Source organism: Eschrichtius robustus, chromosome X (genome assembly GCF_028021215.1).
Source record: "Eschrichtius robustus isolate mEscRob2 chromosome X, mEscRob2.pri, whole genome shotgun sequence".
In the NCBI taxonomy this organism is placed as follows: domain Eukaryota; kingdom Metazoa; phylum Chordata; class Mammalia; order Artiodactyla; family Eschrichtiidae; genus Eschrichtius; species Eschrichtius robustus.
The window spans coordinates 29,961,438-29,976,557 of NC_090845.1; the positions used below are offsets into that span (position 1 = coordinate 29,961,438).

General features: G+C 36.7%; 1 protein-coding gene across 1 annotated transcript in view; it reads right to left on the minus strand.

Annotated features, from left to right (window-relative positions):
* The window catches only part of DMD (dystrophin), a 1,739,631-nt gene that overhangs the window by 748,373 nt on the left and 976,138 nt on the right, over window positions 1–15,120 (minus strand). Inside the window, exon 46 of the mRNA XM_068533304.1 lies at window positions 4,609–4,710. Within this exon, the coding sequence (XP_068389405.1) occupies window positions 4,609–4,710 (102 nt within the window). The remainder of the gene's footprint in view (window positions 1–4,608; window positions 4,711–15,120) is intronic.

Genomic DNA, 15,120 nt, shown 5'->3' on the forward strand with positions numbered 1-15,120 from the left:
TACAAATGTGGCAAAAGCAACGTTCCTAATTAGTATGTTATTTTATAAAATGTGAGATTTCAAATATGCAAGTGCTAATCAATTAAGAAATTAAATATAATTAGGCATTTGACAATCTTATCCACATTCCTAAATGGTTCTATCAGTTGCTCAAAAATTTATTATAAATTTTATCTTCTCAGTTGGAAAGTGGGGCTCTCCTTATATTCAAGCATAAGTGATAACCATTTATTCAACCTCTCATAGTCAAGACTTTTTACTCAGTTGTGAAGCTAATTTGCATTAAAAAATGAAATTCTCCTACTTATGTATTAATAAATTATAAAATTTCTCTAATACTGTTACGCTCTGTAATTCTTCTCTGAACTGCTTCTATTATCATTGACATGGAAATTGTGTTTATCAAATAAGTCAGTCAAAATGGATCTGTTCATTTGGGGGGACAAACTCATATCTGTTATCTTGCTATTGATTCTGATGTTATCAAAAAAAAAGTTGCACCAGGTAAATGAGACCATATGCCTGATAGATGATTTGTAAAATCCAAATATTGTTATAACCGTAATATCTAATTGGGCAACATGTGACCAACAAGATACCACTTGACCTGCTATACCATACACAAATTTTGAGATGCACATCTGTTGTGAGTGATATATTTTAAATTATCAGGCAAAAAAATAAATAAATAAACCCAAAGAAGTTTTTAGAAATGTTAAGATGTTGATGTTGGCAGTAGAACAAACTCAGGAGAAAAAAAAAAAAAAACAGCTTAATCTAGTTAATTAACAACAAAACAGCTGGGAAAATGAAACACCCCTGGTTTTGACTGACTATAATTGAAAATGACTAATGATGCTGTCATTTTGCAGCTTATATTGGAGGAAATGATGCCTGGAAGATCATAATTGGCCTCTTGACCATTTGTTTACAGTAATTATTTTTGTGTTAAAGGTTGGGGTGGAACCCTTTAGCCAAATATAGAAAGCTCTAAACACCTTATTTTTCTTCTTATATTTAAAAAAAAATCAAGAGCAGTAATAAAATATATTATTAGATTCATGTTAAGATTTTTTTTGGATAATCTAAAAAGTTAGCAAAGCAAACCAGCTGGTGTGATCTTATCACTTTACCAAGTTACTAAGACATTTTAAATTCTGTTAATGTTCTCAGTTCTAATAATGGAAGGTGATATAAGTATTTCAAAATATATACACACATTTTAAAATTTTTAACAGAAAGAGTAGTGTTCCAAATTAAGTTAAAGAATAAGTACAAATAGAAGAAAATGTTATCTAAGTGCTTAAGTCCAAAAGAGAGTTAACATTTTTTTAAATCAAATAACAAATGGCTTTTTTTTGTAGCTGTGGATATTGTTGCTACTGATGGAAGTTGTTTTTGTTGCTTTGTAACTGCTAAATTTGGTGCTATTGAGGGACCTACTCATTACTCTGTGGAAAATGGAACGCATTAAAATGATTAACAGTATTATCATAAAATATTATTACCAAAAGTATAACTTAAGCAAAATGTTAAACAATTTATTGAACTTATCCAACCAATCCTCAACAACTTCTGAAGTTAAGATGAAGGAACAATGTACAAATCAAATGAAATAAAAGTATGTGTGCGTGCGCGTGTGTAGGGGGGAGAGAGAGAGAGAGAGAGATAAGAGATAGAAAGCAAAACAAAGATGCTTATTTCTTCAATCATATTATTCTAAGATTTTTCCAGTAATTTTGCATTAGAGATCTAGTGCTATATTTATGCCATGAGTAGACCTGTCTCATAATATACGTTTGATCTTTATCAGGAAGTCCTCAAAGAAAATAAGGAAGACGTTTAGTTAGGGATGACAAAAAAAGAAACTAAAAATTTACCATCTTTGGAAATCAAAGAAATCCTAGAGAAGTTGATAAAGTTAAGAAAAAGGGAAAAAAACTGAACAGGGATGAGCCCAGCTCCCAAACAGGACTCAGCTTGGGAGATGAGCGTAGGAGGTAAGCAGACAGCTTGTCTGATGCGGAATGTGGAGGTGCCAATAGACAGTCAATTTTCTAAGAAACAGAATCATTTTCTGATGTGTCCTTAACTAGAATCTCTGCAAGTGGTGGACATACTAATTATCCATTTAGATACTGGATCTTATACATACACCATGAGGGATTTTCATTTTCTTTTTAAAGACTATCACCATCTTCTTTATAATTGTTACAGTTTCTAAATGTACCTCCTCCCCAAAACAAAACCCAAACTTCTATCATGAAAATGTACTGCAGGCTACTTGTACCCTTTTCCCTTCTATTAAGGAGTGAGAAACCTCAAAGTTAAGGAGGAAAGGCATTAGGAAGGGCAAAATTTTAAAATTTTGATATATGAAGTCAAAGTTTAAAACAGGCTTTGTTTATGTACTATCAGAGCAATGGCTCACCCTTTAGAAAAATCATCCCTAATCTTTAAAAAGAAGTCTTTGATCCATGCAGAGGTTTAAACAGTCCCCATAGCTTGCTACCTTGCATTGCTGGGTTCCACGTTTTGAACGATGAGGTAGTCTTTGAGCCTCTAGAGTTTTAGGCCACCACAAGCCCCGGCTAATCTTCAAGTGTTTCCAAGGTCATGGCCCTTATCAAAAGCTGCACGTGAATAATCTATTTCTCCACACTCCTGCTCTCCCAAATCAACCTTGCCCTTTTGCCACTGTGAACCTCATATGGTGATTCCTCTCCAAACTTGAGGGGTAAATGGTAGAGCAGGAATGAGTTTTCACTTAAGCTGTGCTTCTCCCCCATGAACTGATTTGAGAGGACATGGGGAAGGAGGGAAAGAGAAAAGAAAGAAGAGGGCTGTCTCTACACAGTGGTTTCAAGGGATATGAAAGTGAAGGACGTGAACACCTCCTTGCTCTCGCTTTCATTTGAGAAAGGTAATTCCCCTCTTATGTCACTAATGCTACAATAGAAATTAGATAGGCTCAGACATGGGGGATCCCAGCTCCGATCTCACAGTGGCCCAGGAGTTGAGGGTATGATAAACTAGCTTCAACTGCTTGGATTGTTTACATACAATGAAAACAAAAATCTTCTCGTTGACTTTCAATTAAGGCTTTCCCTCTGTTTTTTTTTTATAAAGGCACTAAAGCAAAAGCCAATTGAAATGCATGTCTGTAATCTGTAACGATTATGCCAAATCCTGCATAAAGTCTTTGAGGATCAAACAAGAGTAGGCAGAGCAGACCTACAAAATGGTCCATTGGTCCGTCTCATTGCTTGCTACGAAAGTCACTCTGTTAATCAAGAAAGGTGTCTGCTTGGGGACTGGCTTTCTCTAGAGCATCAAAAGAAACCCTGAAATTTGCTGCTTTCAGGACCTTTTCTAGCTCTCCAATCTAAATACTGTACACATTGCTACTTTATGAAAATTATCATACCAGGCCTAGACTGGATGCAAATTATTTTGGGGGGATGTTAGGAGTGGGGACAATGTATTCCTGTATAAATGTCTATCGATACCTACAGAGGAAATCTGTGCCTTTCGCCACCTGGTGTTTGGACATTGCGTTTAGGCTAAAACTTTAAATTTACCTAAGAAAAAGCCTCTTGTAAACTGTAAGGAAAACAAACAAGCTTCTAGAAATGAAGCGACACAGTGTAAGTCATGGTAATGTTATTTGCAAGGACAAACTAGTTCTGTATAATGAGGTTATTGACCTGCACTGTTTCAGAGCAGTTTTAAACATGAGGGTGAGGCCCACTAAATCTCAGCCTGCAACAGTAGCTAGAGAAACCAGGACTGATCAATAAACAGCCACCATTACAGGCTCTTAGGAACCTTCATCATAATGGGAGCCATTATAATTTTGGTCAGGTACAGAAAATAAGGTGACCTATACCTAACGTCTATTTATCACTGGACTCTCATTAGCAAGTGGAAGCCATTGATTGGCTATTTTTTGAAAACTGAACTGGTCTTCCGTTTCTCTCCTCATGTAATAGCCCTGTGAATAAGTGTGTCCTAGACTTCAAAATGCACATGGGGAAAGGAAAGAAGTAGAAAGCTTTCTCCCTGGCCAGCTTTTTACTGAAGAGAGAAGCAATTACATGACATTCCACTAAAAATTCTTGACCCAATAAAGTACTGAAGCCCGAATGCCGATTTTCCCCTTTCATAAGAAAGAGCAACAGAGAAAAGAAAGGTCATGGACCACATTGTGATTCTTTACAGCTGCTGGAGACAGACAGTATGATGCAGTAGCTTGATTTGAATTAAGCCAAACGACATGAAAAGCATCAAGGCTGGCAAGCAAAGCAACAGAGCCTCAAAGAATTTAATCTACCTTGAAGGTGGGACTATTTTTTGTATTGATGGCAGCGCACCAGGACAGAAATGAGTCCTTTAACGCAATGACTCGTTAATAGCCTTAAGATCACAATACATAAATAGGATATGTTGATCAAAAAGATAGCTCTGCCTCTGCTATTGCAGGATGGCCAATATTTCTTTACAAGTTATTTCATCGATAATAAATAGACCATGTCAATGGCAAATGTACAACAGGGGAAGCATAACCCATTATGAGGTAATGGATATTGCTAGAGGTTGCTTCATTACCTTCACGGGCTGAGTGGCTGGTTTTTCCTTGTACAAATGCTGCCCTTTAGACAAAATCCCTTCCACATCCGGTTGTTTAGCTTGAACTGCTACTTCAGTTTCCTGGGGAAAAGAGCACATACAGTGCAGATTAACTTCACAGTTAGCAATAAAATTACTAAATTTAAATATACCCTTGGAGACTCCACATGTATTGCAGGTCAATTTCTGCACAGTACATAGGGGCACAAAGTAGTTTTCAGTGCAGAGAAAAGAAACGGAGGTCTTTGTGAAACACACCAAAGTTTAAAAAATTTATCCCAAATCTTCTTATGTCATAATACTATTATATAGAAACAGAGACACTTTATATTTTTCCAAAAAGTAGAATGCAATAGCGAGAAGTATGATCTATGAATATGATTAATGTGGATAAATATTATTGTTAGCTTCAATAATCTCAGTAACCCTAATGTCCATTTTACTCCACAAACCTCTTATTTTAACAGGATTCTTCTCGGGACTCTGGTTCCAGAATTTTGTTTTGAAATAGAAACCAAATAAATCTTTCCACATCATTGTCAAAATTATTAACTTTCTTTCCAAAAAGTAAACACTTAAAGCACAGTATCAAGGCTTATTAATTATTAAGCAGTCAAATTAAATAGGCTTTTTGAGGAATGATTAAATTATCTTTAAAAATGTGTTTTCCCTTAGTCTGGAGAAGATTGAAGCATGACCGTATGACCAAAAAATGAAACAAAACAAAACACAACACAAGAAGAAAACACCCCCTTCAGATATATGAACATAAAGTGCTTTGCTACTGGGTGCTGTCTAGCTCTCCTGAAGAGAGGACAAAAGAAACGTGCATAAATTGAAGCTGAAGGAAGTGAAGTTAAATATTACAGAAGACTTTTTGGATGTAACACTTGTTAAACACTAGGATGGAGTATCGATTAATCAATGTCAGGCGTCAGTCAGGGCCTGGGCAATCTTCCCCAGATAGCAACTCCTGATTAACACATATCCCTCTTCCTCCCTCTCCTACCCTGTAGCCTCCCAGCACTGCCATGTGTACGTGTCTTCATGCCACTGCTTCCTTTATCCACTGTGTTTGTACCTGTCCTCTCTCAGCTCATCTGAGCAGGGTGTCCTCTGAACCCAAATTACTGCAATCTTACATGGCACAGTAGGATGCCCTGTAACTTGTGAGTCCTCATCACATGCTCTTGAGAAGGATTATTTCTTCAGTTCTTATAATAAATAGCAATGGGAGGTAGGCAGTTTGGTTAAAAGGGTCCATAACATGAAGACTAACTCCATGTGTTAAATGGGTACGTGTGCAACACACACGCACACACACATCACCTTTAGAGACAGTAATTCTGGAAGAAACAAACCTAAAATTGTAAGTATCAATTCACTCTTTATGATAAAAAGTTCTGAACGGGATTTTTTTTTAAAAAGTTGCAAAATTGTAACAAGTTCAAAATCGGAGTGTACTTTGTGAGGGTTGGGTAATTCCTTCTTCCTTTAAAAATGATTTATAAGTACACCCAGTGTAAATTCTATACCTTCAGAAAATGAGCACAAATAATCTATAATTTTACCACTGTTTCAGGTATGCAGCAAATGACGAGCACGAACACCCTTCTCTCCCTGCCCCTAGTCTTCAATCGCAAATAAATAGTTCCAAAGATCACAAAGAATCGATGCCACTATTGAGAAGGCACTGGCAAATAACCAGGATTAAAAGACTGCATTTGATATGACAAGGAAGTCCCTCAGGAAATAAACACACAAATTTTAATTCATGACAGTTTCACTGGCAAATGAACAGAAACAGCGGCAAGGCTGACATGAGAGCAGCCCCGATATTACTTAGAGCTCCAAGTTCTAAGGTGGTGCTTATTAGATGGACTGTGGAAAAGGTGGCATGCCATGTGAAATGTCTATGTTTTGCACCTGCAGAAAGTAAAATATTCCCTCTTCAGGCCACTGAATTTGCCCTAGATTTAGTCCTCTGATGAATGAGCATTGCAAAGTCACATCACTTCCGTTTATAGAAATGTTTCCTAGTAGCATGTCCTTTCATCAACACTATTGCCATCTCTTCGTCCTTTAATGAAATAATGGAGAGTTTAAGTACCTGGATAAGATTTACACCTGGTCTAACAGAAATAGAGCAATGGGTGAGAGAAATCACGTTCAGCTCTCAATTCTTTGTGGGTACTTTCCCTTCGCAATTTTTTGGAGAACTAGATATCTAATGATATGCACCTTTGATAAACTACTTTAGAAAGACCATTTTGAAGATAAATTTCTACAATTTACCTCACTACATTTACTTGTAGTGTGAATTTATTAGTTAAAAGATAGGTCACTTATTGAGGGTCGAATTTTATTGCTTAAAGGGTCAACTGTAGTAAATACAATTAAATTCCCTTAAAATGTCCCTTAGTATAGTTTTCTTAAGTTAGTGTGAAAAAATACACTATGAGAAGCTGATCATCACCATGAAAAAAATGGAAGTTATGTGTGAGACAAATTTAAAAATTTTGATATCCCTCCATGCAATTAAAACTTGACATGGAAAAATTGAAAAGCAAGCAAACAAACAAAAAAAGCCCAGCCAAATCACATGACTATGCAAAGATAAGAAAAAGCTGCTGAAATCATTAGCTGTGCTGAAAGTATCAACAAACTGCTATAGTGACTGCTATAGTGATTATGTCACTATAATAATATTGACAAACCAGAGTTGCTAAAACTTTACCATGTGTCAAAACACTGTATGTTTCATACATTTTTTCCTCATACTTACACTCCTACAAAAAGGGTATTATCTGGGACTTCCTTGGTGGCGCAGTGGTTAAGAATCCACCTGCCAATGCAGGGGTCACGGGTTCCATCCCTGGTCTGGAAAGATCCCACATGCCGCGGAGCAACTAAGCCCGTGTGCCACAACTACTGAGCCTGCGCTCTAGAGCCCACGTGCCACAACTACTGAAGCCCGCGTGCCTAGAGCCCGTGCTCCACAACGAGAAGCCACTGCAATGAGAAGCCCGCGCACCACACCGAAGAGTAGCCCCCGCTCGCTGCAACTAGAGAAAGCCCGTGCACAGCAACGAAGACCCAACACAGCCAAAAATAAATAAATTTATAAAAAAAGAAAGGGTATTATCTAATTTTGCAGATGCTAAAACTGAGGGAGAGTAAGTCAACTGTCCAAGGTCATGTAGCTTGCAAATGGCAGAGTTGATATTATTACCAGGAAGTGTGTATCACTAAACCTCCACTTTATCCCTCCTTTGTTGAGTATAGCATGTATGTGTGTGTGTGTATGCACATGCTAAAACTGGCAGCCACATCTCTCACTATCATGTTAATTTTTTTCCTCTTCTTTAACTCCAATACATTCTATAGTATAGTATCCTTCCAGTGTGTAAATGAGAGAAAATCCTGTCTCTTCCCAGCGGAAAATAAATTCTTACATAGCTTTTAAAAAGCTCCAAGGGTGTCTCTTTGTGGCTTTACAATTGCCAAACTGATGATATCCAGGTCAGAGAATTGGTTTGAGTAAATCTTTTATCTCACAAATGGCCTCACATCTTTATACGATTTAAGATAAGGTGAAGGAGGTCACCACTAAAATGGAAACACAGCTAATTATAGTGGCCAGTTTTTTGTAAGTAGAAAGTGTTCAACTTCAAAGAACATTCAGACAAGAAAGTCTTCATGGGATTTCAACCAAAAAAATCTCACTTCTAATAATAGAACATTTCCATTTAAGTTTTTCCCTCTGCCTTATTCTTAATATATCGCCTGTAATGTAAGATTGCACACCAGGAGTTAAGACCCTTATGATGTAACTAGAGTTTTTTTTTTTTTTCAACATAGTATTGACAGTTCACTAAAATCTCATGCATAATTTTAAGTATTTAATTTTTATTAAATAGGTAATAGGAATAACCCTTCATTAATACTAGGAGAATACTGCAGTGTACTTTTAAAAAACCCAGCCTTGATAGGTTTTCAAAATGGAGTAACTCTCTAAGCACCTTCAGTCTTATTTGTTAGACAGCATTACTAATATTGCTGGTGGTGTTGGTCTGACGAGCAGCTAAGCAATGGTTAGTGGTAAAAAAAAAAAGACTGAACAACCCCTTTGAGGATGAAAGTAGCAATTCATATGCAAATTAATGTACACTTACATTCTCTAAGACTTTATTCATTGACTACTGTATTTCTAATTCAATATTAAACTGATTGCACACTTTTTTTTTAAACTAGAAATTTGGTGCTGCTAAGGATAATATAAGAGAGATACATTTTGCCTTGTTTTCCTTTATTATTTTAAATTTATTTATATTTCTATCATTTTACTTATTGCTAACCTTAGAATATATCAATATGTATGTATATATATGTGTATATATACATAAAAATATATATATCACAACATAAAAAGGGTGGGTGAATACACTCTCTTCCCCATTGACTTTGGGCTTTACCACATGCCTCACCTGGATCAATGGACTGTGGGCAGACATGACTGCATGACAGCTCTGAGCTAGGTTTTTAAAGGCAATTCAGGATTCACTAGTACCTCTAGTTCCTGCCTTCCACCATGAGAGAATAATGTATCATAAAGAAGCTGCTCTTTCTGCCTGGGTTCTGGAATGAGAAGACATTTGGAGCAGATCCACAGCCTAGGATTAGAAAATCTGAACTTGACCCATAGTGTAGAGTAAAGCTGCCGCTGATCTGCAGACACATGAATGAGTGATCAATGTTTGTTCTTGCAAGTCACTGGGATTTGGGGGTCATTTGTTACTGCAGCAAGAGCTGACAATTACAATGTTATAGTGAAACAAGCAAACAAATATATGGCTTTCTGGGAAGAAAAAACAAAGTAAGCCTTTAAAATAAATGGGCTCTAGTCACATATATTGACTGCACTGTCTCTCATTCCATATACAAACTGTTTGCTAAAAAGGGTGGCAAGAAACGAAAAATGAAACGTAATCAATATTGTGTTAGAGCCTGACTTCTCTGGCTTAGATTGTCAGGCAGACTCTGACAAATGAAGGCTGATGGATGGAAAAACACAACATTGTGCAGCTGAGTTTCTTTCTCTTTTCCCTCATGCTGGGTGACTATTCTTTTATTTATCTACAATTAGGTTTGCTAGACCACAGCAACACGGCTCTCCTTCACTGTAACTGCAGCCTGTCAAGTACGTGCCAAGCTGATCGACAAAGAATGACAGGTTCTTTCTTTCCATTCTGAGCTAATCAAGGGCAGCCCATCAAAGGGAGGTTTTCTTCTGATTTAGAGATTTATGGATTTCAAAAATAATCTGTCCAAATATACAAAATATAATGCCATATTGATTTTTAAAGTGGCAAGTGTTTTGAAGTCTAGAAGATAGAATCTATTAAGGTACACACTCGGAATATTCAAGGCCAACCAAAGAGTGGACATAGGTGTGATCATCAGGTAATGAGACTGATATCCAGAAGCCACTTGTAGAAGCCATCCATTCATAAAGATGGGGTTTCAAAGTCCTTTTGGCAGTAGAATGCCTTTGGCAAACAAAATCTTACCCAACCCTCCCCAGCATACTGATCAATTCATTCAGTAAATATATACTGAATATAAGAGCACCTATTATGTTCTAAATACTATTTTGATACTGGATATATGAGTCAATAAAACAGACAAAATTTTTCTGTTCTTGTGAAGTTTACATTCTAATGGGAACCATGGACGATAAGATATAAATTTCAGCACATCCAAGGATGAAAAGTGCTAAAGTGAAAAAAAACAAAACAAAACAAACAAAGCATCAAGTGGGGATAGGAGGTGTATGTGTGAGCTAAGGGAACATGGGAGGCGGACATTTGAGAAAGTGCCTCCAGGGGAAAAGCCTCACTGAGAAGGTGACATTTGAGTAAACATTAGGAGGAAGTGAGGGAATGAATCAAGTAGTATTTCAGGGAAGAACAATCCATGCAAGGGAAACAGCAAGTGCAAAGGCCCTGCGGCAGGTGTGTGTCCGGCATGATCAATACAAGTATAAGGAAGCCAGTGTAAGAGGAGTCTACCGAGCAAGGGGAGGGTAGCAGGAAGCAAGCCAGAGAGATGGGGGAGGGTAGGTCCTGCAGGGCAATTATGTGAGGACTTGGGCTGTTATTCTGAGTGATATTAGGAAGCATAGGAGGGTTTTCAGCAGAGGAGTGATATGATCTGACTTATTTTTTAACAGATCATTCTGGCTGCTGTGTTAAGATTAGACTGAAAGAACGCAGAGAATAGACAGTAACTATGAGCAGACTCCCGAGAGGGTTTGTTAAATCTACATTGCTTGGAGGGAAGTACTTGCTTGCTGAAACCCAATGTACTTACTCCAAAAATCTTTATACATACAGTTCTTAAATGAGGACTAAATCTCTGATCTGGTTTAATAGCAACACAGGACACTGCTTGAAGCGGTCTCATTCATTGAAACTGGTGCTCTCCAGGTTTTACTATGTTCCTAAGTCCTTAGTGGTGAAGAGTGTGGGCTCTTCAGCCTGGTTATCTAAATTCCAACCCTGGCATGAACTGACAAATTGCAATAAAGACCATATGGCCCATAAACCCTAAAACATATTCTAAAACCTTTGCTATTTGGCCATTTGCAGAAAAAGTTAGCCAACGGCAGATCTAGAGAAATGGTTAGGATTGGCATTTGTGACTCTAAAAACCTTCAGGTACACAGAAAAATTATATTTTTAAAGATAAAACACAAGCGACATTTTGCCTTTTACATCCTTATATAGACACATAGACATAGTCAAACAATTTGTAGTTATACTTTAGAGAGGGCTCAACAAATACTTTAGGCGTTGTGGGTCATACGGTTCCTGTCATACCTGGAGTCTGGCACTATCATGTAAAAGCAACCATAGACAATACGTAAACAAATGAGCGTGGCTGTGTTTCAATAACTATTTACAAAAACACAGAGTGGACTGAATTTAGCCCTTGGATTATAGTTTGCTGACTCCTGCTTTGATGTATTACAGTGTTCTTGGAAGTAATCAGACTAGGGATAAGAACATGTGAGTTCTAGGCTTATTAATTCCTGAGCTGGGGCAAGTTACTTAAATTCTCTAATTTCAGTATCTTTAATTACAAAATGGATGAAAGTGAGAGAGATTATTGTGGATACAGAGTTAAAAACAACTTTTTCCCCTCTGCATCAGACTTTGACCTTCAAAGAACTTTCTAGCTGTATTTTCCCTGGAAACCTGATAAAATTGGAATGTCAAATGTGTTAGTAGGCAGCATTGCTTCTGCAAAAAAAAAAAAAAAAAAGAAAAAAAAAAAGACTGGTAAATTACACCTGGCTTAGGAGTTCTACATTTGAACTACAAACGTGTAAGGGAAAGTCATAGTTTTGGGGATCCCCTGAGTGCAGTAACTCTTGTAATTGAGCATGTACCTTTCAAGGATCTTGGAAACTCTATGTTACAAGACATTAGCTCCTGGGACCCATGAAGCTTCTAGGCCAGGGTTGACCCGGCACCACTGTGTGAGTCTGCTTTCTTTTCACCTGAACTATCATCTGAGAGTGTGCAGGTGCTGCAAAGAGAGTAGCTCTTGGATGGCTCCGTGAATGTTGTACAAACTGCTGTGTATTCTAAGCCCACTGAAGAGAGATGCCTGATCCCGCCTTCCTGGGAAGCTGTGCTTCTGTTCCTGTAGCCTTCTAAGTGAATTTAAAGCTGCAAGTGGTTAATGGTAGCCTTGTTCAGTTGCACATAAGAAGACTCGCTGACGGGCTTGACAAGAATCATTTCTAAGACCCACATTTTATTTCCACAAATATACTGCTCTGAATTGGGATACATTTTACAAATGATGGTGTGCCATAGTCTAATTGGCAGCACTTTTTTCTTAGTGACAGATAAAATAATGATGCATATTCTAATCAATGGTGTCTTAGAAACAATAAAATATGGTATGTGAGCAGGATATTCATAGTAGGTCAGGATCAAATGATCTAGTATATGCAAAGGTAATACTAACTGCTACCATTTATTGAGAACTTACTAAGTACAAACACTCTGCTATGCACTTAACATTAATCATTTTAAGTAATCTCATTCAATCTCCACTGCAGAGCCTTTCAGCAGACATTATTATCACTTTTCAGATTAGAAAACTACAGTCATGAGAGGTTAAGAAGCTTGCTTAAGGCACAAGCTAACAAATGGTGGATGTGAGATTTGAACCCTGGTCTGTCTGATGCATATCCTGCATACTTATTTACTATACTATAGGTTATACTAATTTAAGTATGACACAAATATACAAGCTTTTATTTGATGAATCACGGGGTTTAGAACCAGAATAAAGTAGTTTTGATTAATGTGTAATTTTAGTTTAAATCAGGGTTTCTCAACCTCAGCACTACTGACATTTTGGTTTGGGTAATTATTTGTTGCAGGCAGCTGCCCGGTGTATTGTGGGATATTTTACAGCACCCTTGGTTACTATTCACGAGATGCCAGTGGCACTTCCTCCTTCCCCGGATGTGCCAACCAGAAATATCTTCAGACATGGATGAATTCCCCTGGAGAATAAATCACCACTAATTGAGAACCACTGAATTACTGAATGTGTGAATGAACGAATGAAAGAATGTCTATCTACTCACGGCCTACATTTCCAGTATACATGAAATAGCATGATTTCGTATGAACACCTTTCTTTCCTTTCTCCGTTTTCTTGACTCTTAAACCACATTTGAATGCGGTTCTGATGAACTCTAAACATAATCGCATGTTTCCCTTCCAGCTGAACTGTTCCTAAAACCATTGCTTTAAATAACCCAAAGGGATTAAGGAACACAGTGGATTCTTCAGAATAGAGAGACATATATAACAAAGTAATTTTTCCAGGTCTCTGCATCATCTTTTTCTTGCTTTGTACATTCACCTTGGCTCATGGTATTTGCATTATTTCTAACCGATATGGCACAACCCTAAATTATCATCCATATGGTAAATGGACACAGTCCTTAAAAAAGTAAGTATTATTAAACACTAGAAGTTTCCTTTTAAAATATAAAACAGCAGTTAGGGAAATTTTCATTGAAAGCAAAGAGCAATTCAATTCTCACTTCATGATTGACGTACACTTCACAAAAAATTAAAGATGCTTTGTTTTTACTGTTAAGTGTTGTACCAAAATTATAGTCATTATATAAAACAACTCTTTCTAAATTCTTCAATAACTTGTAAACTCAAAGAATCAAATGAGTTGCTGAATTAAGCTTGTATTTAAAAAAACCAGCAACAAAAACATCTGAGATTTCTCTTCTAAATAGCTTTTCCTTAAACATGTATAGAAAACAAAGCAAACATGAAGGTTTCTGAAAAGAAGGAAAATAACACATGATGGACTGAAGCCCCTTCTTTGGTTCACACAACATGTTAGCTTTCATCTTGGGTCCTAGGTCTTCAACTACTCTGCCGTACTTAGTTTTTATACTCTTGCAACTTTCTATGATTTCTACCATTCCAGCAAGGTGAGCATATTTCATTGGTCTCCTGTAAGGTCAATGATAAGGTTTTGGGTAAGGAACTACGGACCTGTATTTTAGAGTCATATAACTTCTAGAATCCAGAATATACCGAGAACTCATATCATCTGTAAGAGAAACCAAACAATCTAATAGAAAACTGGGCCAAGAATGTGAAGAGTCAACTCATGGATAGAAAAATCTGAATGGCCAAGAAACATGAAAAACTGTTCAACCACCAATATGCAAATTAATGTAATACAGTCATACCATTTCCTGTTGCTGTGGAAAGCAATTTACGATATATAATAAAGATATGAATATTCTGATGAGCCAGCAGTTCTACTTCTAGGTATTTTCACCTGGTTTATGAGGAGACCTACAAAGAATGTTCTTTCAGCACTGTTCACATTAGTGAAAAATTGGAAACAACCTAATGATTACTCATATGGAATCTCATAACCCTACTGATTGTTTTGTTCCTATTCAAATCAGAAATACTTTTTAACAGATTACTTCTCTATCCTAAAGGCACTTTAAATCATTGTTCTTATTTTATATGGTGTCCAAAATTCTATTCAACTTAGTCACAAGTTAAACTTAATGTTTCTATTCATAACTGACTCATTGAAGATATTAAAGACAATAAAAGAATAATGCTGTCTCTAATAAATCTGACTTCAGCTATAATGTCATACGCATGATATAATCTCAGATAACATTTGTTTAGTTTTGAGTGAAGCATAGGAATGTATATGTATGTGTGCCTAATTTTGTATTTGTGTTATCTCTCCAATTATATAAATCACTAATACCTATTACTATGCTAATACTAGACTATATATTGTAATCAATGTTACCATGAATTATTAATTTTGTTTCTTATCATCTACTACAAATAATGTAAAAGACAGAGATGCTTATCTATCCATATTTTCTCTACCTGCTATTCA